Source organism: Poecilia reticulata, chromosome 18, assembly GCF_904066995.2.
Source record: "Poecilia reticulata chromosome 18, P_reticulata-male-v2, whole genome shotgun sequence".
Classification (NCBI taxonomy): Eukaryota; Metazoa; Chordata; class Actinopteri; order Cyprinodontiformes; family Poeciliidae; genus Poecilia; species Poecilia reticulata.
Genome location: NC_088847.1, coordinates 11,887,561 through 11,911,956, shown reverse-complemented (window position 1 = coordinate 11,911,956; position 24,396 = coordinate 11,887,561). Strand labels below are relative to the sequence as shown.

The 24,396-nt window shown below is 41.3% G+C and overlaps 1 protein-coding gene across 2 annotated transcripts in view; it reads right to left on the bottom strand.

Moving 5' to 3' along the window:
* rbpjb (recombination signal binding protein for immunoglobulin kappa J region b) overlaps nucleotides 1-16,628 on the bottom strand; it is a 52,710-nt gene extending 36,082 nt beyond the window's left edge. Inside the window, exon 1 of one of the 2 annotated variants that reach the window (XM_081600035.1) lies at nucleotides 16,064-16,628. Coding sequence is in view for 1 of the 2 variants with exons in the window: in XM_008435485.3 (XP_008433707.1) it covers nucleotides 16,064-16,083 (20 nt within the window). In the remaining variant the exon portion in view is untranslated. The remainder of the gene's footprint in view (nucleotides 1-16,063) is intronic. The other variant, XM_008435485.3, reaches the window with a different exon arrangement.
* Nucleotides 16,629-24,396: the final 7,768 nt, after the last annotated feature.

Genomic DNA, 24,396 nt, shown 5'->3' with positions numbered 1-24,396 from the left:
TTTATACAGCTATGTGGCACGGTGTCAAAACATGAAACTGCTCACTGGGTGTGCACTGTGTGTACAAATGCTGTGGGTCGCTAACTGTCTGCAATCTGTTGAGATTTCATAGTGAAGCATACCGATTGCCTACATTTCTCGTAACAAATTCCTAAATTTCCCACAATTCTAATGGGTACTTGCATTTTTGATGATGTAGTCAGGTGCATAGCCCCATTTCTTCTCCACCAGGGCAGCCAGCTCACAAACGTTAGCGCTTCACAGAGAGCGCAAGTCACGCTATGCATACTTCCAACTGGTTGGACCGACTCAACATTATCAGCTCTGTGTCGCATATGAACAGTTTGACGTGAACGCCGCTTCTTGACGAGCAGTTTCCTGTGCGAGTCAGTTCGACACAAAAAGTACGCATCCGTGGTTGTAAAGATTTACCTTTGCGGATGTCTGCTTTGCATCAAACATTGAGTCCACACGGAGTTCAGCAAGGCCCAGTATGTTGGGAGCAACATGAAATTGTTACTCTACGTTATACAAGGTAACCAAATAGCGAGTAAGTTAGTTTATGCCACTGACCTTTCTTAGCTGGGTCAAAGGCCGAGAAGCCTTTCCACTCCCTGCATCCCTGTTGCATCCCAATGTAACACACAGCTAGTGTGTTACATTAGCTGTAGGGTAACACACTCAGGTTCTCTGATCCAGAATCTCTATGAGGCTCAGTGACTTTATTGAATAGTCCACCAGATGTATTTTCTATTCCTATTCATCTTGTGTATCGCGATGGATATCGTTCTATTGCCCAGGCCTACTAGTGTGTCTCTATTAAGGTTACAGCAACGTGGTGCCACAAAAGATAAAGTTAAATGTCCTTCTTCTCAAGACTTAAAAATGATTAAGTGATCAGAATCTCAATTTTTCCTTGAATATATCGAAAGTGGTACGGTGCTGCCGATGAGCCGACAGACCCTCAAGGTTGAGTTACTGCAGATGGCGGAGGTCTTAGGTGCCCAGAGACGTCCCCACCAGGGGCAGGATAAAAGGCAGCGATCAATGCTGTGTGTGTTTGTGTGTGTGTGTGTGTTTGTGTGTGTGCAAACGTGGGTGGGTCACGACGCCCTGCACTCAAAAGGCATGCACATACACACAAACTGCTCCATCTGTCTTTGACATGGGAGAGCTTAATGACAGAGGCAGCAAAGCCCAGAAGAAAAAAAAAAAGAGGTCTCCTCGTCCTTCTTTCCTCTCTTCCTTCATTTTCCTTCCCTCCGCCTCTCCCCCTCTTGACCACACTCTCCGACATCAACCCTCCATATGGAGCACTCAGGACAGACTTTTTTAAATACTCATCTTGGCCTGGCACACAATCAATAAGACCTCTAGACGCACGCTCACTTGCACACCAACTCCACGCTTTAATGAGTGTAATCTGGCTCCGGGGCTGGAACAAGTAGAAGCTCCGCTGCTCGTGCAGCGTATACGCTCTGGAAATAAAGTAATGACATTTCCAGTGCGCGCCGTTTAGCCAACCTGCACTTGCACATAAACACAGCACCATTCATTAATTTTTTTTTTTTTTTTTCGCGAAGCCCAAAGTGTATAGCGACCACAACAAGATGCTCAAGATTAATTTTCCACAGAAACCACCAACAATAACAGCGCCTTGAACAATTCTATATATTCTATTCGGATTTTGAGTGATAAACCAACACAAAGTATAGCATAACAACGAAGGGAGACAAAGGTTTTAATTTGAATCTTTGTCTCAGACGAGAAAAAAATAGTAGTAATTTCATCTATTTCCGCAAAGGTGTGAAAATCCCCCTGTTCTGCTACCTTGAGAGAGGGCTGGTTTCTCAGTCGCCCATTTCACCCAATTGTTGCCCTATAGAGATTATTTGGGCAACAAAACAAAAACCAAAATCTGTATCGGCCAAAATCGGAATGAGAGGTCAGGCTTTTTAAACGTCGGTGATGCTGTAGAAAGTACATCAAGAATACGTCTTCAGTAGGTAGAAACATTTGTTGCAATCTCCGCTTCAAGGCTTTTGGTGTATATCTTAAATACATTATATTTGGATTTAGGCCTTGACTAACTGGGCAATGTTAACACATTGTGTCATTCCATTGTTTCTGTGCCTGGATGTTAAGGGTTGAGGTCTTGCTGGAACGTGAATCTACGCCGTAGCCCTGGACAGCCTCTTGCAGGTGTTCAACTCTGTTATTTTCCTCCTATGAATTCTCACCAGCATCTCTCTTCTAGCTGATGAGAAATGTATAACCACCAGATTTTACTGTTGGTGGGTTCAGGAAGGTGTACAACTTTGGTCTGACCTCACCAGAGCACCTTCTTTCACGTTTGCTGACTTGTGAATCATTTGTAGAAACTGCAAACTGGACTTCTTATGGCTTGAAAATTGTCCTGTCAACATATTCTTGCAACCAAGATGTGGATCTCTGCAACTCCTCAACAGTGACCTTATAGGCTCCATGTAGTGACTAAAATGTAAAAAAGTGCAAGGTCATGAGTGTTGTACTTCCAAAAGAACTCACTTACTTAATCACACAGGTGTGATTAAAATACGCGACACAGGTCTGCAGGTGCAACAAAGTATGCCAGAAGAAGGTGTACTTGTTGGTTGCCCTAAACCATGTGCCACTGCTATATTCAAGTATCATCATGTATAGTTTTGCATGATTTTAAAGTGCAGCATGCCTTCAGGCTCCACTCAGGTTTCAGAAAATACACTTCCTATTCAGTCATGGTGCTGTTGAGAAGTTTTCAACTGATTTGCCTTGGGTAAAAAAAGAAAAACAAATCAATAGCACAATGGCATCAATGTGCAGAGTAACGGCACTTCTCTTCCAACAGGGACTTAGTTTAAAGTCGGGCTGAAAAGTGTAACTTTACTTGCATCTGTTTTAGGCAACACCTTCCCATCTTTCATTAATTTCAAACATTAAAAAAAAGCTTCTTTCAACTTTCTTCTTGCATAATATCAACTTTATCACTAAAAAGATTGTGTTTATTTCGACAAAACTATGTCCAGTCTTGAGGGATAGCTCTTATGCAAGCAACTGTACACCAAGTATAATTAACAAAATATCCAGTTAAAGCAAAGAAATGTTAAGTCACTAAATGACCACCATGATCCTGGGCTCCAAAAGGGTTTCTCTCAAATTACCCACAATAAAAAGCAGAGGAAAGTGGAGATCATAAAAAATATGGTACGCACTCTCTAAAAAGAGCAATAAGGATCAGAGCAGAGCCAAAAAAAGGGGGAAAGAAGGACATTTATAAAAGTAGACTTTTTGGGAGTTTTCTAATATAGAGAATTCAAAAGTGTTTGAAAGTCAACAGTATTGATCTTCAAAAGTAACTTCTGCTGAACATTTTTGCTTTAGAAGAGCACTTTCCAAACATTTTTGAGTTGCATCTGAAACGGCAAATTACATAAAACATTTAAACCTCTCATCTTGTCGTTTACCCAGAGATTAGATCATGTAACCCTAAGAGAAGATAAAAGCAACTGGAGACTTTTCCTTCGTTTACAGTCTCCATCAAAAGTATTTTTTCTGAAAAGAACAAGCCATTTCTTACATTCTCAAAAATGTATAAAATGTTTTTGAATGTCCTTCATAAAGTGCGCTCTACAGCGAAAACTAGACAAAATATTAATACCTTACTCCAACTACGATGCAAAATTGTTAAGACAGAGTGGATTTCTTGGACTCGTTTTGCTGCCTCAGGACCGACCGTGACAACCAACAATTGTTAAGTTGAACAATAATTACTCTGTATACTCAAATAATCTATTACCAAAGGAGGATAAAAATATAAATCATGTTGTTGCCATAGCACAATCATAATAAAATATTAATTTAATGAACAGAATCAAAACTCCCCTGAAGGGGATGTTACAAGGTTTACACAAGTCTAACATTTCAGGTTACACCTTTACAGCTACAGGGAAGGAAGGGCAAAGAGAACGTGAGGAAGGAATGATGGAGGGAAGGACACTTCTGCGGTATAAGGAAATATTTTTCCTGAGCAGCTATGTTTTTCATACTTATCTGGAAAAACAGCTCGACCAGATTTCATTCGTTTCCAGACTGCCTAGGAACACTGCTAATTTTAAAACCTGATGAAAACCAGATGATGCTGATATGCAAAATATCTGAACCGAAAAATAAGCCATATTTACACACTGAAAGTATCAGAAGCCGCAGGGAGAAAAAAAAAGAACAAAAAAAAAAAACATGTCACACCACACACAAACTAACCGCACAGAATCAGATGCTGATGATCAAGAGACAGACTGCAAACCAATACTGGACTGGGACGGGAAGGAGGGTTGAGAGGAAAGAGATGACATGAAACGACACAACGGAGATCTGAACCTTGAATGAACCCCCTCCCCTCCCTCCTCATTCCACCACCGCCCTCACCCCCGCCACTCACTCTCTACAGAGTTGATGACTCACTTCTAAACAAGAACCAACCCAGGGGGAAATGAGGACGCTGCGTCAACCACAACAGTACCACGGCGGCTCCTGGTTGGGAAGAAAACGGTCTTTGGTGCGGCAGGCGGGTAGTGGATCTGCTCAGGGATCTACATTCAGGATCTACTCGGGGATAATAATAATACATGTGCAGGTGTAAGAAAGGAAAGAGGAGGTGGTTTAGTGATTAGAAAAAGATGTTGATCCTAGGCCTACAACCGACAATTGTTTTAGTAATTGGTTATTCTGACAAATAATTGGATAAAGATTGGCACATTCTGCAGGGATTTTATTTAATCATTTAAACCTTTTGGTACAATATTAGAAATACATTAAAATATGCAAATAAATTATTTTTTTAACAACATTGTTTTTTAAAAAAAAATGCAAGAACAGCATTTATTTAGCTTTAGCTTGATCACTTATAGTGAAAGATGCATCTTTAGCTTAAAAAATATTTACAAACTTTTTTGTCTTAAACGTAAAATCTATATACTACTTTTTGTACAGTTCTGGCTCAATTACTATTCTCACTGTGTTGTTTTTTATGCAAATGACCTGTTTTTGAGTCTGTACACTCCAGAAAACGATTAATCGATGACTGAATCAGTTGCCGATTCTTTCAACAAACGATTAATCGTTTCAGCCCTTAACTGATTCCATTTCTATTGAGTAGGAAAAATCAAGGAACACATTTCTTATATATAAGTAACACTTATTGTAACACGTCTCAAAGTTAAATAGTAAAACATGACAGATATATCTTGAAAAAACAAGAAACCTGAATGGAGAAAGGATTAAATTAATCAGATACTAAACCGTTTGTCAGTCGAAAAAACCCAGATCCAAACGTCAAACAGATTTAAATGTCAGAAAGTACCGGAGCGACAGGAGTTTTCACTAAGTAATATAGCATAACAAAGCAGACAACCTCTCCCATACCTGCTGCTGCACACTGCAAACCAGCTGGCTTAAGAAACATATAACCTCAAAGCAGCCAATCCAGGAGCAATATTTGTTTTTCTTTGCACTGACTGGCTGTAAATCTGGCTTTCTTAATGCGGCCCAAGAGCATTAAGAAAGAGCAATATTCTACTGAAGTTTATGTTACAATAGATACAAATACCAAAATTCTGTATTGATTTCCGTACAAAAGTTAGCTTTGAACAAAAACAGAATTAATAAATTGCAATTTGTTGCACTTTTATTACAGAGTAAATGTTTTCATTTTTTTAATTCAAGCATTGGGCTTCCAGTGCAGGTTTAAGCAGATTAATTGCAAAAATGAAACGGCATCCAACATTTCTGCTTATTCTGCCAAATATCTGAAATGATTTAACACTGTTGCAGCTCTCCAGGACAGCGAGAGCCTAAATTTAGTCGCAGTTTCTGGGCATTTATCAAAGTGACCACGGTCTTGCCCTGCCCTTGCCACAAAGGCACTGACTGAACTGCAGTCAAGAGAGAGATGAGAAAGAGCAAGAAGGGGAGAGAGAGAGAGAGAGAGAGAGAGAGAGAGAGAGAGAGAGAGAGAGGAGGGGGGAACCGGGAGAGAGAGAAAAAAAAAGAAAATAAAAATTCCTGGCAGAGTCAGAGAACGGGAGTGACCTTTAGCCCACATGCTGAGAGACGATCCGAAGCAAACCAAACCAAATGTTAGACCGCACTGTGTTTTTGTGTATATGTGCAGTTTAGCAATGAGTATGTCGGCTCAAGGCGACTGTCTGGTTTCATGATGGGGTAGGAGGATGTTGTTCTTGCTGCTTGTTTCTCTTCAAACTGCGCTATCTTTGAAGAAGGGAGAAAAACAAAACAAACAAAACAAAAAAAAAACGAGGTTACGTGAGCCGATTCAGAAATGTTCCCCCACATCTACGCAGGTTTGATGCAGACGTTTCGAATGAGCAACAGTGGCGCGAGCAAAAGCAATATCTTGTTCATTCTTTGGATGGCTTCTTTGGGAAAAACCAGAGGATTCTAAACCAGGTCAGCTTCCTTCCATGAGCTCATCTGAAACCCCACATACATTCCCCCAGCAGCGCTTCGAAACCCTCTGAAACAGTAGACGGCAGCATCAGGCCGCGGCCGCAAGTGCAAGACGATCAACCACAACATAAACAAACCCTCTCATTAAGTAAAAAAAATAAAAAAATAGGGAAGAAAAGGGCATTGTTTGCTCAACCACAATCAGACATTTTTACAGAACAGCACACACGTCCACTGCTTTCATTGTGATTCTGCAGCGAAAGGCCAGAAACCCTCCTGACGTCAACAGCCACAGGAATGCCACCAGGCGGATTCTTCAGTCAAAAGTCTCCGCCGGCCTCGGTTAAACAAGCAAGACAATGCGAAGAAAACATTTTGCAGATAACAGCTTTCCCTTCCTGGAATCTCAGCCTCCTTTCCTTCTGTTCTTTTATTTTTTTTTTTTCCTCCTGCAGCATTTTCATGACACTTGATAACTCCCCTTGTTGCGCTCTTACTTTTACAGAGGAGAAAGGAGAACGCAGGCTCGCTAATCTCCCCCAGGGCTGCCATCACTTGCCTGGACCGATGCCAGCAGCGGTCTCAATGGAGGCGGGCTCGCAGAAGTCACAGGCTGAAATATGATTTTTGAGCTAGAAAAAAAAAAAGTGCACTGCTATTTTAGAGAATATCATACTAGGAAAATAAGCAGCAGCGCTGCAAAAAAAGCTGGATTTGACCTGGTTAGCACAACGTTTTATAGCTACAGAGTCATTTTATTGGGAGGTTGTGTGATTGTTCAACGCAAACTACTGGATTATTGGCAAGGAAACAAAAGATACAGTGTTGGGAAACTTTTTTCTTTACAGATAAACTGCAAAGTGTTAAGTGCTTTTGTAGCTGGAAGAATAAAAGCAGTATTGTTTGCAATAGGTGTGGGCTTTTATCGCATCGCTTATCAATCGCGAAGAATTTTCATTTATCGTTGTCTCGATAGATTTCAATTAAATTGACAGTATTATCGGAGATGTTATTTTTAGCATGCTTGTTCCATGAACGCATCAATAAAGATCATCACCTTCTCTGCTGAGAAAAAAATTATAATCTCCCCCACAGCATAATGCTGCCATCAATATGTTTTTACCATGCATCTTGTCTGTTCAGGGTAGTCAATTTTCTTCCACGTCAGACTAAAATAAACCACAATTATTTTCTTTTTTTTTTTACTACTTTGCTTTGGTCTTTTACCTATCCCCCCCAACCCCCCAAAAAAACTGATGAAATTTTGTGTGAAATCTGAAGGGGTTTGATTACTTTTGTGTAGGTTTCCAGTCGGGCGTTACCAAGATCAGCCCAAAAGACTGAAATGAAAAGGAGCACAAAAAAAAAATCACCCGTAAAATAGATCAGGTGTGGGTCAGCATCGTGGCCATCAACAAACACACGATGCCACCAACTGCCCCGGGGGCAATAAACCTTGTTTGCGTAAGATTCAGCATTTGCTGGCTTACTGCTTCGGCCCTCCCCTCTTATCTTGTGCAGCAATAGTGGCAGTTGCTTGCAGCTCCGAGGTGGTGTTGTCAGGGGTTTTCCCAACACGGGAGATCCTGTGTATATTTAGCATCTTTCTCTGAATGATTGAACAGGGCCCGTGCTATTGTCTGCCGACATTAGGACGCGAACAAAAGCGTCACGATCTAGATGGAGCTAGACTGAAAATGATGCAATGTTCAACAGGCAGGAAGAGAGTATGCTTTCCTGGACGTGTTTGATAAAATAGATAATAATCACACACTTCTTCTTCTTCCAGCTGTTTTTCCCCTCTTCGTCTCAGCAGCGCCAACATAGGAAGCAGGTAAGAGAAAAGTCAGGGGAGGTGAGGGTGAAAGCCAGCTGAGCCAGACGAGTTTTGTGAATGAAACATCCTGAATGCGGAGGGATGGCGGGGGCAAAAACTGCTGACAGAGTAGAAAGTCCCATCCACCCTGGTGAGACTAATCACTGTAAAACAGCAAAGGAGTGGAGGACGGGGAACGGGGAGGTCCGCGGCCATTACCGCGTGAGGAAACGCTGCTGGAAGCTGAGGCTGAATGTAGGAATGTCAAAGAAGAACTTCAAAACAAGAGTCAACGCGGAGCTGAATGCTTCCACTGTGCTGACTTGTTGGTTTTCTGTCTAAAGCGAGCGGTGAAGCAGACGCCAACAGCAACACAGAGAGAGGACTGGAGGCCAGGTCTGCTTTTAAAAGCCACAACGTCTTTCAGCTCTGCCTTAAATTGTTCAACACCATCCTTACCGCACACCTCTAAAGCTTCTTAGCACAGACGCTCAAATGTTCTCTTTCGTGCAAATTTATACCAACATTCTAAGTTTTTAACGCCGTCTAGAGCTGGATGTTTGGAAAGCTGGCATAACGTCATCATGATCAGGTTTCAAATCAGGGGTATACATTTTATTTATCGGCAAGGATGTGTTCAAACAAAAGTGACTTTGTTCTTGCGCAACTACCACAACAGAACAATTAATCAGAAGGTTTTTAATTAAATTCAATACTACTTTATTTATCCCAAAGGGAAATTAAATGTCATATTTTTTAATTTGCCACTACAATGTAATGTAATGTTTATTATGTAAAAGCACTGTGAACTGCCTTGTTGCTGAAATGTGCAACACAAATAAACTAATGATGAAACTTGATGTTGATGATGATTAATGTTATGACATGCTAACAGCTCAGTATCCAGGCAGCAGAGACAGCAACATGTCCAAGATGACACCATAAGTTGTTGGCAACCATTGCTAATGCACTCCATTTGCTTTTGCCGCTCCTCTTTAAATCTCTGTCTAGCCGTATGAATAGGAGGCCGGCTGAGAGACGTTGGAGTCTGGGATATGATCAATGACCGACCGATATGGCTTCAACGTCCTCCTTCTCGCTCTGCGATGCATCCATGAAGCCTCCGCTTCAACTCCTGGAGCATTGGGAGTTGTAGTTCAGGTATTATTTGAGCTTCAGAGATGCTAATCAGCTGCTACCAGTTGTAAAAACAATACCTTCCTTGGTTACGCATCATAACAACATTCCCAAAATAAAAAGTAAGAGTCAAAATTTTTCCAGCTGCATCCAAAAAAAAAGGGAATAATAGTCCAAACATGCAACGCCTCAACCAAAAAATAAAAAATTCTTAAAACATCGACAAAAAGAAAAAAGAAAAAAAGCAAAACAGAGAAACTCCTACCGCTACAGAAGGCTTCCACGCTTCTCTGGATGCATGGAAATGCGGCATCAACAAGTAGAATAGTAAAAGTGCAGGTACGCGCCGTACTACGTCACAATGTCTGTTTGGGTGTGCACTTAAGCAGATGGCTAAAGGAGTGCCAAGCTGGCAAGGATCCAACGCAAATTACACAAAAATGCGCACTTCTATCCGCCTGGGGTGTCTCCGAGATGGATACATGGATAAATACTTTATCCATCCCCTAAAGGAAGCTCGGGTGGCTGTTCCTCCTGAGACAAACAGCTGTAGCAGGGAAACCAGAAAATAAAAGACACTGACTCAACTTGGGTGTGTGGTGCTTTAACAGGCCCTTCCTCACTTGACCAAACAAGTCGAATCTGAAACCTGAACGAAACCACGGGCCTCAGGGAGGTGAGAAAGAGGGGGGCGGGGGGGTTCAGTCATGTGAAGTAATAGATATGTACGAACTCCTAAAACAATGGCCCACTGTATGAACTAAATAAATCCCCCCTCCCCAATGTTGTCACGGCGAATTTGCTTTGCCTGTGGTTTTTACTTGTGATTTTTGCACTGGTTCCCAACCCCACATGCCACACGCACTTTGAAGTCTTTCACAGCGTCTGGAGCGAGTTGCAGGATGCTCAGGTGACGCACAGATCAGATGTTTACCTGTCCCTCCAGTGCCGCAGGTGAAGTAGCCGACTGTGTGTTCACACGAGCTGGCGGGGAGTTGTGGGGGTCGACTGGGTGGGCATGTGTTTTAACTCTCCTCTGAGCCTTTGCCACCATAAAGGTCAGCGCTTCGACATCTGCTGCTCTCTCTGAATCTTTCCTTTTATAAAAAGGACGCGGGGAAGAGGAGATGACACTGGGGAACGCATGCATGTGCACACACACACACACACGCATATATCGGCTTTAAAGTGTAGCCGCTCACAATCGCTAGATCAGATAAAAAAAAATACAACATGAGTTTGTGTCGCAAAGACACACTGAGTTAGTGTCGTTACACCAGAGCAAATTCTTGGCTTCTGGCCGGAAAAAGACTTTTTTTATGTGTGGCAGGAGGAAAGTGTGCGTGTGTGTGTGTGTGTGCGTGCGCGCGCGTGTGTGTAGTGGGGGTGGGGGGGTTGAGCTAAATGGAATCTCATCCCCAAGGGGCACAGTGAAGGCAGAGCAGTGTTGAAATAAGTGATTCATGCTTTTATCATCTCAGGTGAACAGTGCCGCTCTTTCAACTGCACAATCAGTTGCGCTAGGAAGCAACGTGCAGAAAGGAAAACACAAAGTCGATGCCGTTTATTTTCATTTTCGTCTTTTGCTTGTTGTGCACACAGGGGACGGGAATCCGGCGAGTTTAGACAACGTGTACAAACATCATTTGCTCTGACTAATACGGTACTCAGAGACGAGAAAGATCCTGTTCTATGCCGCAGCAACAGATATATTTTTCTGCATGTTGCAACAAAAAAGAAAAATTGCTATTTTGAGCCAAAAAATTACCCTTCTGACTGCACAATTATGTAAAAAAAATAGTTTTAAACACTTTCTTCAAATGTATAAACCGTGGAATTGTCACAAAAATCCAATTATCGTATTCTTTTTTACGTTTATTTTGGTCTTTAAAAAATCTGGCAATTTATCTCAAATTATGATCTTCAATACATCATTTATCAAAATGCTCTTGAAAATCCTTTAGCAAGTTAAAGTCAGGTGCAGCTCTTTGACTTCCTGCCATGTTGTGATTGTCTTTCATAGCTGGAACTATGTTATTTAATGAAAGGCTGCCTTTTTAAACCCAGAAAGATCTGATTTTAAGCAGTCTCTTTAATCCTGCACACACTGTGTCAAATATTACTCGGTTAGCCACATGACTCTTCTAAATACTCGCACACTTTCCTGTTGTAATTCCCAGAAATCATTGGACTTTTCTACTTGCGATGTCATTTAAAAACAGGCATTTCCCACTTCAATCCTTCAATAACAATCAATATGATTTATGTGCCAACTCCATAGCTTTAAAGTGAAGGTAAATGAACAGTCTGTGAAAGAAGTAGGCCACCGCTAACATGTTTGCTATACGTTTTGATAGTACTTGTTGATAATTCAGCTCTTCCAACGCAATTCCAGCCAATTGCGTGCGAACATACACTGCAGTAAAAAGCTGTTCTCCTGCTTCATTAATTTAACACTTTGCTTTGAACATCATAACATTTAGTGAGCAGCATTCCAGCTGCTCTCTGCACAGCTCTTCCAAATGAAGAATGCATAGCAACGCACAGACGAATGCTATCGGGCTATATTGTAATTATACTGTGAAAATGTGGAAGAACACATGTCCAATCTGTAAGATTGTCAAAATATTATGTCGATGTAGTAGGACGTCGCATACACAAAATGTCTTTGTCAGGACTGCGAGCAGATATATCGGATCTGAACATCGTCACCGTTTACGCTTCACATTTACCACATCGACGTGACGATTCGAGTTGGCACACCCAAACACTTCCTTAAAACTGAAGTCTGTTTCAGTAGGAAACAATGTCAAGGAAATATAGTGCACATAAAATCACTGGCCAACAGTGCAGGCTCTAATTTAATAGAGTGACACTTAAAGAAAAACATACGCACATAAAACCAAATATTCATTTTGCGACGTATACAAAAACTTGTAATAACGTTAACAACTCAGTACTGCTGGAGCCCCCGCCCCCCACATCAGACCAATAACAGATTAGGTCTAGTCTGGTGTTTCCAACCGTTGCTGTGAGCGAGGCCGACAATGACTTTACGAGGATCCTTATGGCGTTTTAATTTTCTGTTACACCCTCTCAGCCCAACAGGCAACCGCAGCATTTTGTTCTTCCATGCTGACCCCAAGCACCACCCCGCCCCCCACTCCCTTCCAACTTCATTCACAGGAAAAAACAGCCAAACACACACGAATCTGCTGATATCATCTGGACAGGTGGCCAGCCACCCAGACCTGACCCTCCTGCCCTCTTGCCTGCCCCCTCCTCCCTCTAAAACGCACCGACCAAAATCAGTTCAGCTCTGCCGGAAAGCCCCAAATGAACATGCACAGCAAACTACCCCCTTCCTATCCATCCCACACACACACACACCTCTAAGCAGCCCTGCAAATGTCTGTCACCCACCGAGCTGTCTGTGGGGATTAGTGCCTCAACAGAGCCAAAAAATTGGAAGCTATAAGACTAATGCGAGGGGGGCGGGGGGGTGTACAATTTTGGGGGGCCATTTTTCCCAAATGGACTCAACTGGCTACTTTCAACATGGCCTAAAGTTTATATTGCCCATACCGTTGATATCACAAGCCTGATGATTACAAACTAAGTTACTGGCAGCTCTATAAGCCGGAGCTCTAATTAAAACCCATTTACTTTTTCAGGAGTATTGGGTAAATAATGATGAAACCATTAAGAGATGCCTATGATTTCTTCAATGTGGAGAAAGGGGGACTTGTCAATATGTGAATGTCATTTTAAATAAAAAATATATACATTTTGTGTCCAATTCTTGTCTTCTTATGCTGCACAAGGTCACTCTTCTAAGTAAACACTAGATTAAAACTGTATTTTGTTTTGACTGTAGTACTTCGTCTGCTTAAAAAGAATATAACTCTATCCCACTAAGCGACGGCTACAGCAAAGAAACCAGTTATAAGTTTGAGCACATTTCTATTTATTCCTCCCCCTTATTTTACTCTACTAAAATACAAAAATTATTTTATGTAGAGGGATTTTGTCCAAATGTAAACTTTAGTATTTTTATTATTCAGAAACTCCAGTTTCAAGGCAAACTCGTATCTGTTTCCAAGGTAAACTTTCCCATTGCAACATTGTGGATGTGTTGAGGTGTCATTGGGTCAACAAAGAAAATGTGGTGTTTACTTTTCTACGCCTATGGAAGCAAATACAAGGACTGAACCCTCACACTGGCTGGTAACAGCTTGGATATTATGGAAGAGCTGTAACCTGTACTTTGCTCACGCAAACGTACTACCGCGGTGATGAATCTTGTGCTTTAAACCGCACGGTTTACCCAGTAATAACAACTCTTCCCAGAGAAATCTTCAATAAACTGAAAGAGAGTCATCCGAGGCACCAACAGCGCCTCGTCTTGCAGCACTGGTCGCTTGAATAAGTTTCATAGTTATTTCTGCAGCAGGATTTAAGACAGAGCAGTTGCTGCGACTAACCACTGTTAGGGTTAGCTTAGTAAGAAAAAGACTGACGTTATATTGAGACGTTTGAAATGTAATCGTAACTGTGTGTGAGTAAAGGGCGACACATAAGACATGTTTGGGAAAGACTTATCAAACCAAGCTAACATATGAAGACTGAACCTTTTCTGTGGCGAGAGTCATGTGAACAAGTCACGTATTTTACAATTAATCTGTTTCTTTACTCTGTGAAAAACAGGAGGAACTTATGTGTTTTTAAATAAATTAATTAATGGAAAGATTTATAAGAACTTAACCTCAAAAAAGCTTGAGAATCTTTGTTGGGATTTATTTATTTAGAATGAAGTTGGGGATTTTCTCAAAAAGTGTTTACATTTTAATTTATAAATCATATGATTCAAAATTTAGAGTTTGCCTCTAAACAAAAAGGGGAGAAAATAAGAAGTTTAAGAATAGTAAAATTTTCTCAAAACTGGTCACGAGCGAGAAGCTTTACCCTGACTAAAAGGGTAAATAAAATGTCCACAACATATCCCTCAATGGTTTATAAAACCCTTGTTTGTTTAACCTTCTCAATAAGGCAGGTTTCAGTAACACCAGCCATTACTGAAGTATCACTGTTAATGTTATTATGGGTATATTCCAAACAGCAAGGCTGCTTCAATCGCTTAGGTGTATTTATGCTCCTGGCCGTCCCTCAAAAACTGCTTTTTATTTGCAACCGCAGGTTAAGGTTTCAAAAGTCCCCAGTGACACACCCTGAATTATCATTCATTACCATTTTTCAATCCCGTCAGAGATCTACCAGAGGCTTTTTGTTAAAGATTGGACCGACGAAACTGCGTTTGCAGAATTTATTTATTAGTCTGTAATAAATGTTTCCAAATAGCAGTGCCTACACTCAACTGTTTTGGTATGTCATAATATGCTCAAATTGCCAGTGCAGGGTTCAAATTCACTTTAAAAAATTGTAAATAGTTTATAGGTTATCTTCAGGGCACATAACTGTAATGTTTCATTTGTACAAGAAAGCAAGCAGAATATACCGTCAGAATTTCAGCTTTGAAATGCAGCAACTGTCTAATTTTCATCCCATGTTTTTGGTTTAATTTTTTTTTCCCAGTGATCTTTCAGATTATGCTCTATGCTTAAAATTATAACTATTTAAGAAATATCGCAAGAATATGTAAAAAAAAAAAAACAATTGCTGATATGGGTCTAAACAAGCTTTTGCTGAATCTGTGTATTTTATGTAAACAGTCTACAACACACAGGCAGCAGGAAAAACAACCTCGAGTCTCAGAAAGCTGTTGCATAAATGTAGATATTACACCAGTATGCACATAAGAAACCGAATAAAACTTCGATTATTACACATATTTGTCCTCAACTTATATCTGCTTTGAATATGCAGGTACAGAAATACCAAGGCATAGTTTTCATTACATTTAGATCGCAATTAGACGCTACTTTCAATTGAAACTAAAAGAGAACTGATTTCAATGTGTGTTGTAGATTCACACTAAAATATACACAGCTACCAGGCTATGGAAATCTTACTTTAAATCACTGTGAAAAAAATAAACAAAAATGGGTCTAAAACACTACCAAGAGGACACACAGACCACAAAGCAGCAACGTGTTTCAGTAAGCGTCCGTTATCGGACAGCTAGCCAATTCGTAACCGTACTGCCCGGCTAGCTGCTGAGCACGCTTCGAAAACAAATACAAGTGCTGAAAAATTTCCTTCCCCGTTAAACTGTGTCAGAAAGGAGGTGGGGTGTTGGTGTTGAATTGTTCTAAAAACACACGCTCGTTCTGGCTGTGCCTAGCCCCACGGGCTAGCAAGCCTGCTAACAGCCCTCCGTTGTCTGGCAGAAAAGACCACCGGGGGTGAAGTGACGCTAAGCGGGGGGCTAGCTCGCCAAACACCGCGGTAACAACAGTCAGCTCAGGCAAGTACCCGCAACTGCTCAAAGAGGGGGAAAACACCCTCGCTCGAACACATGCAGACTTTTTAAACACCCAACTCATCAGAAAAACAATTCACAAAATACAAGCAACAAGGCATGCACATAAAACTGAGCCATTTCATCCCTGTAAGTTGTTTTCTGCTTAACTCAGTTCCCCACCGCCAGCCCGGATTCTTCAGACTCACCCTGTCACAACAGGCGCCATCTTCCACAAACTCTCACCAAAACTCCAATACTCGCGATATCCCTTCTCTCTCCGACAGCCCAACAATCCGCCGAGACAACAGAAGCAGACTGGAGGTGTAGGGATGACGGAGACGGAGAGAAAAAGGGGTGGGTGAGGAAGACTGAGAAAAAAGGGGGAGGGGGAGGAGGAGGGAGGCAGCGGATAACAGCAACACACTGAAGAGAGAGAGAGAGCGAAAAGGGCAGAGACGCCACAACAACAGGCGTGGGAAACTTCAGAGGTAACGCGAGATTTGGAAAACTCTCACAATAGGGGAGCACTGAGGGAGCTTCTTCGTCTCGCGAGATATGCGTTGAAGTGGAGTAGTTGTTTATCTTGTGGCGCTGTAATACTATTCCCACGTGTGTACCGGGTAATAAATTACAGCACCAATCGGTTTGAGGGAGAAAACAGCTCCCAGGCCTTACACACGCACATATTCCGATATGGATCCTGTATTCTCATGACATATTATCTTGTTGCTAAAGCCAATGTGATATTATTTCACACACTGAACTAGGGATTCTCACAATATAATAACCTTGTAATGACATTTACTCTTAAAATCGAAAGACTATGCTTAATATCCTCCTGACTACCAGTAGTTCATTTTTGTCCTCTGTAGAGGACATTTCTAAACTTGAATATCTCCCACCCCCTGCATTCTACTGAATTAATTCCTTTTGGTATCTGGAGAGGACATTTAGGGCTTTTCAATGATACCACATGTGAAGGGGTGGGACTTTTGTACGTACCTTTTTCTAATTCATAAAAATGGCATTTATCAGTAATAACACATTTTATGGGAAGAGACAAAGTAAGTACATAAAACCTTTTATTACCTTACAAAGACTGTGGGATTTAAAAAAAATGGTGATTGGACAATATTTTTTTTTCCTGGTAGTCAGGAGGATATATTTAAAACAGCAATGTAACAATTATTGCAGTTGATTACAAAACTAATAGTACACTAGAATGTTGATGTGGTTTTTCTTCACAAAAATAGTGAAAGGTAAAAATATATTTGAGTTCTGAGATCTGGTTCTGCCAACCTTGGCAATTGTCAATTATGCTAAGAGTTCTCATGCAGAGATTAATTAATCTATTCACTTCCATTGTTCAGTCACCTAACTCTGAGTCTGTAAAGTATAGAAATAAAGTATTATAGGAAATGCCCAGCTGAAGCATAGTGCCCTCCGTCTCCCACCCCCTCTCTCTTGGGTCTTTTGTCTTCCACTTGTTCGGTCATTTTTAAGTACACTCTACAAAATGAGCAGTCCTGGTCAGGTAGAACAATGGGGCAGAAATTAATGAAAAAGCAGCTAAAAATCCTCTGGAAAAGACACAGAAAAGGGAATTACAGTTGTACACTTTTATTATTTTTATATTTTTTAAAGTTTTTTTTCCATTTTGTCACAATTTTTAGATTTTTTTTCTGTAGTCATCTGTTTTCACTTAAGAGATTTGCTCTAGTAAATAATGAAAGAAACATTTCATTTCATTACAGTGTACTCTGCTGTTCTACAGCTGCAACCTGAGGCAACCTTTGTGGTGAACTCTAGTCTCTGCAGCACTTCTCTCACTTTGAAAAAGCTGAGATGAGACTCTTTCACTGACAGTGAACAGAGCCAGTTTTTGTGTAAGATGCAAATATTCTATGAATTTCCAGCTCTTTCCTCCTTTGTGTTTTTTTGATAGGTACATGTTTGTTATTGTGTTGCAGCAGAAACGAAGAGGGCGATTAAACTAATCATCTGAAAACCAGCGTTAGACTGGTGATTCTAAATAAGACTGGAAATTAATGGAGGGATTTCTACCCAGCCCTTTTACAATTCCCCTGGGTAACATTGCGCTCCCTGTTTAGACTGTGGAAACAATGGTGTGAACACATGTGAAGGGGGCCATACAAGGCAGATTAGTGCATTGCCATCACATTGGGGAGTCCCATGACCACCCTCCACACCAAACCTCAGCTAAAAGTACAAGGAGCCTATTATTAAGAATAATCATGCTTGGAAATGTGGCATAGATGTTATAAGCCTTCCTCTGTGTGTGTCTGCCTACATTCCCAAAAGTAAGTGCGTTAAATCATCCCCACAACAAACAGGTCAGGCCATTCTTGTTTATCTGGGAGGGGCCGGCGAGTCGTAAACCTTCATGTAGGTCCATGGCCTTCATTTAAATTTGTTTGCCATCTTTGTTCACCTAACAAGTGACTTCTGGTTGGAGATTTTCCGACTTCAAAGAAGAAATAGAAGCCTGTGGGACCACACCGATGGAAGGACAGGGTGTTCGTTTGTTAGTTGTAGAGTGTGTGACCTGCTTATTGGCTCAGATGAAAAAGAAAAAAAAGAAAACATAAGCACAGTTTTGTTTAAATACGTGGGTAAGAGAATCAATGCAAACTCTGTGGCACACGCTGCAGCAAAAGTGATTCATTTTATGTAACAGAGCATAACCGTTTTGACGCGCTGCGAGTCAAAGAGCCAAGTATATTTGTCCTGCTAAAAGTGACGCAGCCCGTCGAATAACGTCTTAAAGTCATTACGTATCTCTTCATTAAAACAAAAAGAAAAAAATACAAACATCTTCAATTGAATATATGTGTCAAATTATTTGAATAAAAATAAGTATATGGAAATTTTAATCAAAATTTAAATATATATCTTCATTAACTGGAAGCATGTGGGTTAACCTGGACGCCAATTTAACTGCAGGTCAATCACCTTCCCGATCCAATCCAAAGAATTGGATTGAGACATTTTTTTAACTGATTTCCAAGTATCGATATTAATGAAATGTCAGACTTTCAGTTTGACAGTTTTCCTTGTTAAACGAAAAAATCCAGATGTGAGCCTCCCTCCATTCATCTACAGTTGTGTTACTCCCAATAACTAACCAATATAAATAAACTATTGCACAATTATATATCTGAAACCAGATGTCCCCAAACACTTTATAAAAAGTCTCACAACCTCCTTTTGTCACCATCTGACAATGAATCAGGCTCACGTTTTCATGTTTTAGCTCAGTTAGGATTAAAAGACAATTTTTATTTTCTGAATTCCAGAATTATGAGAGAAAGAAAGAAAAAAAAATCAGCCAAGATAAGAAGAGAATTGTGATTATCACATTACACAATTCTGGTTCATCTTTGGTTACATATGTGAATAGAGATATATTTACGTGTTTATACATGTAAACATAAATGCCATGGGATTGTTGAGTCTTTGTACCATTCTGACGCAGAGATGAACGTATTTTGGTTCACTTATAGACCAAAAATTAGCATAAATTATTAATGCGCACATTATCATCCAATCTAAAGCCACTCAGTGAGGAAGAAGCCATCATTCTGAATGTAAAAGTCTGACTGCAGATTGCAAATGGGACACATTCTGTAGTCTCAAATTGAACTGTTTGGCCATAATGACCACTGTTACTTTGGGAGGAAAAATGGAGAGGATGCTCAGCCTGGGAACGCCATCCCAACTGTGCAGCACAGGGGTAGCACCGTCATGGTTGCAGGAGGGATTGGTGCACTTTACAAAAAACATGGTGCAGTGAGGAAATATGTGAAAAAGTTAGGGCAGCATCTCAAGAAATGCATCACCCAGGAAGTTACATGATCAGTGCAAATCCATCTTCCAACTAGACAAGCACCAAAGAGGCTTAAAGACAACAAAGTCACTGTTTTGGGGTGACCACCTCAAAACCCTGGTGTCGCAGAACCTTTCTGGGCAGAAAATGTATGCGAACAAGGCGGCTTACAGTTCTGACTCAGTTCTACGCAAGTCTGTCCACGAGGAATGGGCAAAAATTCCAGCAAACTATAGTGAGAAGGAATTATCTCACATTTTTTGGATTTAGCCAATAGAAAAAGTTTTGGTCATCCTAACTGACCTAGAACAGGACATGTTGAGTTATGTGTTGTATAAAGTGTGTGCTAATATTCCTCAGAATATGATGAGCCAACCGTTTGTTAAGCTGTTGTATGATCTCAGTGCCTTTTCTCTTTTCCCTTTCTTTCTGCTTTTTTGAAACCAGTGGCTTGATATGAAGAGAAGCAGGAAACAGTTAAACATTTTCTGCTTGGAGTCAAGTGAAACGCAAAAGACGCTCAGAATTTTTTTGGCCTGATTTGTGATTTCCAATGCTGACAGTTTATATAATGAGGCGTTTCCAGGACAAAGGCCAAGACTCCAGGACACGCTGTTTGAGGTGTTCCTACCTAGAGACGTGTTGCGAGAAGCTTTTGGAAAGGTACCCGAGTTGTTGGCCCAAGTGATGGAGTTTAAAAGACAGTTCTTCCAAATAAAAATGAAAATTATGGTAATTGTTATAGCCTCTGAATTTGAATAAAGTTAATAGACAAAATCCACTTTAAAAAAGTCTTTCTTATCATTCAGAAATGTAGCAAATGAATTGATGTGAAACAGGAGAAGCTTGGTTTGCATTAACCTCAGGCTTGAAGTCGACAATAAAATATGGAATCTATGAATTAAAAGGTTTGCTCAAATAATGAAAAACCGTTTATATTTATTATTTTAATAATATATTTGACAGATTATTGACTCTGGTACTTCTGGTCACCGACATCAACTCCCATTCCTGTATGTGTATGTGTATGTGTGCGTGTGTGCATGTATTGCCTTGAAACACATCTTCTTTCTAATTGCACTTTGGTGTGAAGAGCAAAAATATAAATCAGGAGCAAAACAAAACAATGAAAGTGCCACAGTGGCAGAGTGGAATCACATCGTTAGTAGGTTTACGCAGTATAAATCAGCACATTTTTAGGCCTTTCAGATGCATAACTCATTTTTACAGCGCAATTCTGTCCTGCCAGGAGAGGAGGAACACCAAAAAAAAAGAAAAGAAAAAAAAAAGGACAGAAAGGAGCTGCAGAGAGCGTGCCTGGAAACCAGCCCGGGGCGGTGAAGACGCAGAGACGAGGACCTCATCCTGCCCTCAACCACTTTTCCTTTCCACCTCTTTTTTATAGTCGGCGGAGAGCCTCCAGATACACTTAGAGCCGAACAGGGAGGCATAAAGTTTCCCCAAATGTTTTACAGCTGAACACAGTATTTAAAAAAAAGAAAAGAAAATGGGGGGGAAAAAAAAAAAGGAGCGGCAACACAAGTGCAACTGCTTTTCGGTGAAACTGGGTAGCAAAATACAAAAGCAGAAGGAGCTGGTCCTGTTTTTACTTCTGGAGAAGACGCGCTGGTCATTTTAAAACTGCAATATGCAAACTCTGACCTTTTTTTTTTTTTTTTGGGTCTTTGTAGAACATGACCTGATTAGAAGTCACCAACATGATTTATTTGTAAAGCTTTTCCCCCCCCATCCCTCCTCCTTCCTCCTCGTTCTCAGTGCCTTTCTTCTAATTTTTAATTTTTTTATCATCTTAATCTGACTCTCTCGTTAGAAGTAAAAACCGTTTATTTTCACAGAGGCAGAGCCAACGCAAGCAATCATCTCTAAGCCATAAGCCTCAGGTCTATAAATCCACTCACTTGACTGCTTAAGCTCGCGGCTCAGAACGGAGGAAAGATTGAGACAAAAGAAGGAAAAATCCTCTTCCCCTTGTGGAAGCGCCTTTCACTGACTGGTACATCACCCCATCTGGGTTGTCTTTGAATAGATTTCAGCCAGTTTGGTGAAACAAAGGCGCTCCACATATCCGGTTTATCTCACTAAGCTTTATTGGGAACATTGGTTCTATCGGTAGGGTTGACGGCTGGTGCAAATTTTGAACAAAGGCGAGAGCAGACCAATTAAAGCAAGTGCAGGTTTGAGTTTCCGCTGTTCGCAGCTCTTCTGAGTCAAAGTCACTCGATACGTCCAGAGGGAGGGTGAAAGTTCCCGAAACGAGCAGAGGCCGCGTCCGAGCAAGACAGGCGGTGGCGTTTGGGGACAGTAGGTCAAGTGTAAGCCTGGCGAGAGCAACAGACTAGCTGACAAATGTTGATGTGAAAGATAGGCCCAGTCCCTCCAGACGGCGACGGGAAGTCAAAGTTTGGCACGGCGTCCACTTAGGGGCAGAAAACTTCTCCTTTCAAGCCCAAGTTCTTTTAAAAAAGCCTCGTCGCCTTGGGGGGTGCAGTTTAAGTGTGAAAAGAAGCCAAGTTAGTAGTCCGTCTGCCTGTCCTGCCATCTGTCTCGCTTCCCCGGCCTCCAGGGAATACCGAGGGGTGGACGAGAGCAGACCGGTTGAGCAGACATGGCTTTGCTTTTCAAAGCCTCCTGCTCTGATCACATGACTGTCATTCCAATTACCTTCAAAAGACATCCCAAAAACAAAAAGAGGAAAAAAAAAAACAAAAAAAAAAACTGACAGGGTGATAAGTTTGCAGACTGTCTGGGGAGGCGCCGCCGCCGCCTGTTTTGCAAGCGCTCTCTTTTGAAAGAGAGACGAACAGGAGGCACGAGGAAAGAGATGTTTCCCCTTTCCTGGACTTCAGCGGTTCACGACGAGTTCAAGCTGCCAGATCGCATGTGAAGTGAGAACTGCTCATGCACGCTGTTTGACGCGGCACGAACATGACAGCCTCGTCCCGCTATGCATCTGAAGCGTCTGCATTTAGAAACAGAATCCCCGGCTCGAGGCTCCGGCAGAAGCCTCGATGAGCCGCAGTTTGTCTGAGACGGTCGCCTTGGAAAAACACTCAGAGGCCTTGAACCTTTCACCTTTTGGCTGCGATGACAAAACCTATGTGCTCTAATGTGAGTTTATGACAAACCAACACAAAGTGGAAGAAAACTAAAAGTGATTTCAAAGTTTGGTCTTCAGCCTCTTTTGCTCTGAAATTAACAGCATCCAGCCACCTGCAGAAGTTGCCTTTCTTCTTAAGTGTAGTCCGGTGTTATAGTCAAACCTCTGTGTGGAACATATGCAATCCAGCAAAGACCTGCATGCCTACATAAACTAAACGGCCAAGAAAAGAGAAGCAACCGAGAGGCCCACGGTGATTCTGGAGGAGCGTCAGAGATCCACAGCTCAGGTGAAACGACGACGACAACCCTAGACGTTAAGCGGAACTTCGACGGAATGGGCTGATTCAAATATTCTTGTGTTATTTGGATGGCCCAGTCAAAGTCCAGACCTAAACCTGATTGAGAAAACTGATTTTCGCAGGTGGTCTCCAACAAACCAACTTAATTGAGCTTTAGTTGTTTTGCCGAAAAAGTGAGAAAAAAAAGTTACCTTGTGTGTTCAAAGCCGGCGGAGAGAGATTTTAAATTTGCACCTAGAATTGCAGGCTTTGCGCGATCCATGGGGGATGAACATTAACGCTCAAATGCTTCTTCGATATTACTTTTCTAAAGAAATTTGGATCTTTGTATCCCTTTCCATCCACTGCATTATTAGGCTCCACTTTGTGTTGGTCTATCAACATAAAATCCCCCAGTAAACACACTGCCACACTGAGGCTTGTGGCTGTAAAACGTCACCAAGTCAGAATGCTGAAATGTTCATGGGCTGTGAATACTTTTGCAAGACATGAAAGATGACAGCAGTCTCTAAATTACTACTAAAGAGCAATTAATCCACTGTATTTCACCGCCTTATTGCGTCACAACGACACAGTTTAATTGCGTGATTTTGCAAGCATGGCACAGTCTAAAGGAGTCATAAATCTTTTTCGCTTCCTGGTTATCAGCAAAATAAACAAAAACAGATACATTCACAAAATAAGTCGCCGGACCGTCATCCCTACAACCCGAGCCCCGTTTGAACAGTCCTGGTGGGGACTGAGCGCTGCACATTTCATTCCTGTTTTCACTAGAGAGAAGCGCTTCCATAAAAAGTTATACGAGCCTCAGCCTGGGCTGACTTGGCTTTGTTTCTGCTCGCCAATCTTTTTAAATTAGCATCTGCCTCTGGGCCATTGTGCTCTGATTCAAAAAGCAGGGCCCTGAAAATATGTCGGATGTGTTATTTTATGGAAAGTTAAAAGAGAAAAGAGAGAAGGACGGACAGAAAACTGACGCCTTTGTCTTTATAAAGAATTGTTCCCTGGAAACAAAAACAAAAAAAAAAAAAACACGTGACCCCGACAATGAAGAAGAGAGATCCCAAAACTGTGGTCTTCGATGGAAAATTGTGCTTTTTATGTAATCAGAGCACATTATATACCAAAGTTTTACAATCACTACAAGAAAAAAAAAAAAAAAAAAAAAAAAACGGTTACCAGTTGTTACCACGACAACTGGCCCCAACGCCCGCGCAAGGACAAGCAAGATCAATATTTATCCCTGCTCACATAAAACCAACAGCGGAAAAAC